The sequence below is a fragment of the Medicago truncatula genome, chromosome 2, assembly GCF_003473485.1.
Source record: "Medicago truncatula cultivar Jemalong A17 chromosome 2, MtrunA17r5.0-ANR, whole genome shotgun sequence".
NCBI classification, from domain to species: domain Eukaryota; kingdom Viridiplantae; phylum Streptophyta; class Magnoliopsida; order Fabales; family Fabaceae; genus Medicago; species Medicago truncatula.
In genome coordinates, this window is record NC_053043.1 from 39,337,538 (window position 1) to 39,339,233 (window position 1,696).

Below are 1,696 nucleotides of genomic sequence, written 5' to 3' on the forward strand. Positions count from 1 at the left end.
TCAGCCATATTAAAAGAGATTTGATGATTTCTCAAAAAAAAAAGAAAAGATTTGATGAGAATCTCTCAATCCAGTAAATATTTTAATGTAAAGAAAAAGTAGATTTTAGAAAAGAAGTGTGTGTCAAAAATATACTCACAAAATTAGTCTATAAAATGACCCTTCAACCCCCTATTACAATGTGTCATTTCATAGTCTAAATAACAAACACACCCACCCATATTTTTCTCTCTCAATCTGTGCATTAGCCATGTCGGGCGCAAAGAAAACTCGAGGTCGACAAAAGATTGAGATGAAAAAGATGAGCAATGAAAGCAACTTGCAAGTGACTTTCTCGAAGCGCCGTAGTGGGCTCTTCAAGAAAGCCAGTGAGCTTTGTACCCTTTGTGGTGCATATATTGCTCTAATCATATTCTCACCTAGTGAGAAGGTATTTTCATTTGGTTATCCAAATGTTGAAACGGTCATAGATCGTTATTTGTCTCTGATCCCACCCCAAAATGATGGCATCATGGAATTCATGGAGGATTTCCGTAGAGCCAAGGTGCGTGAGCTCAATGGTATATTGACTCGTATGAACGATGCAATAGACATTGACAAGAACCGTGAGAATGAGTTGAACCAACAACGAAAGATGAATGGGGGTCAGTTTTGGTGGACTCGTCCCATTGATGAGATGAATATGGTCCAACTTGATTTGTTAAAGAAGGCTTTGGAGGATCTTCAGAAACTTGTTCGACAACATGCTGATAGGGTTGAAATGCAAGGTACTTCTACCCAAGCCCTTCCATTTTTTGTTGGAAATGGTTCATCCTCCAACATGCCTATTGAGCATCAACCAAATCCTCAACAAGAATCAAATTTTTCAGCTGATTTTTTTCATACCCATATGTTGCAACCTCATTTGTTTGGTTTCAACAACATGGGAGGACAAGATGGACATGGTCCTCATGGGTTCGTTTGATATGAGCCCTTAGATCCACCATAAGATGCTCTTATTAATTATTTTTATGTTTCATAATATTTTTTTTAAATTTAGTTAAAGCACACAGACTTGACTAGTTTCATGTATGTGATTTGGTTAGGACTGAATCATAGTAATATTGTATTATGCATTATTGGAATAAAGAGCGTCTTATTTATTTAAATTTTCATATCTCTCCAAAATGTTCATTAATCGTTTTAATTTCAATGAACCAACTTCATTAGTTTGTTGTTTTTCAATCATCTAGTTCGACTTTTTAAAATTGCAATAAAATGCAAACAAAGACCGATGGGAAGAGAACGATGAAGACTTGTGTTAAAATTAATTAATTTTTTTGAACAATTTGCATTTTGTTTTTTTCTTCTATCCACTATAGATAATCATGTACAAAGGTGTAAGACATTAAATATGTGTACCTCCACCATCTATCGTATCGTGGGAATCTAATCACTTCTACTAGACTCATGACCTATTGATGTTACATATTTTACGCTAAATTTTAACATTATAATGATGGATGAAATTAAACAGGCTAATTCATTTCTAAAGGCTTTACTGTATTTTTTTTTTTTGTTGTAAAATCTCAAGGTTTTTCTTTTTACTTTTTTTATGAGGTGTGTTTTCCATAATCTTATTCATTAAAAAAAACGAATGCAATATACACATATGTACAATTTAGACCATTTTGCTAATTCATCAATGTTTTTGACT

The 1,696-nt window shown here is 33.5% G+C and overlaps 1 protein-coding gene across 1 annotated transcript; it reads left to right on the top strand.

The window, feature by feature from the left end:
* Positions 1 to 250: 250 nt before the first annotated feature.
* Positions 251 to 964, top strand: LOC11426375 (agamous-like MADS-box protein AGL62). Its single transcript, XM_003596708.3, has one exon. The coding sequence runs from the start codon at positions 251 to 253 to the stop codon at positions 962 to 964; it is 714 nt and encodes a 237-aa protein (XP_003596756.3).
* The last annotated feature ends 732 nt before the right edge of the window (positions 965 to 1,696 follow it).

What these genes read in the sequence shown, in the direction of transcription:
- LOC11426375 (XM_003596708.3), top strand. Translation starts at nt 251, where the DNA reads ATGTCGGGCGCAAAGAAAACTCGAGGTCGACAAAAGATTGAGATGAAA.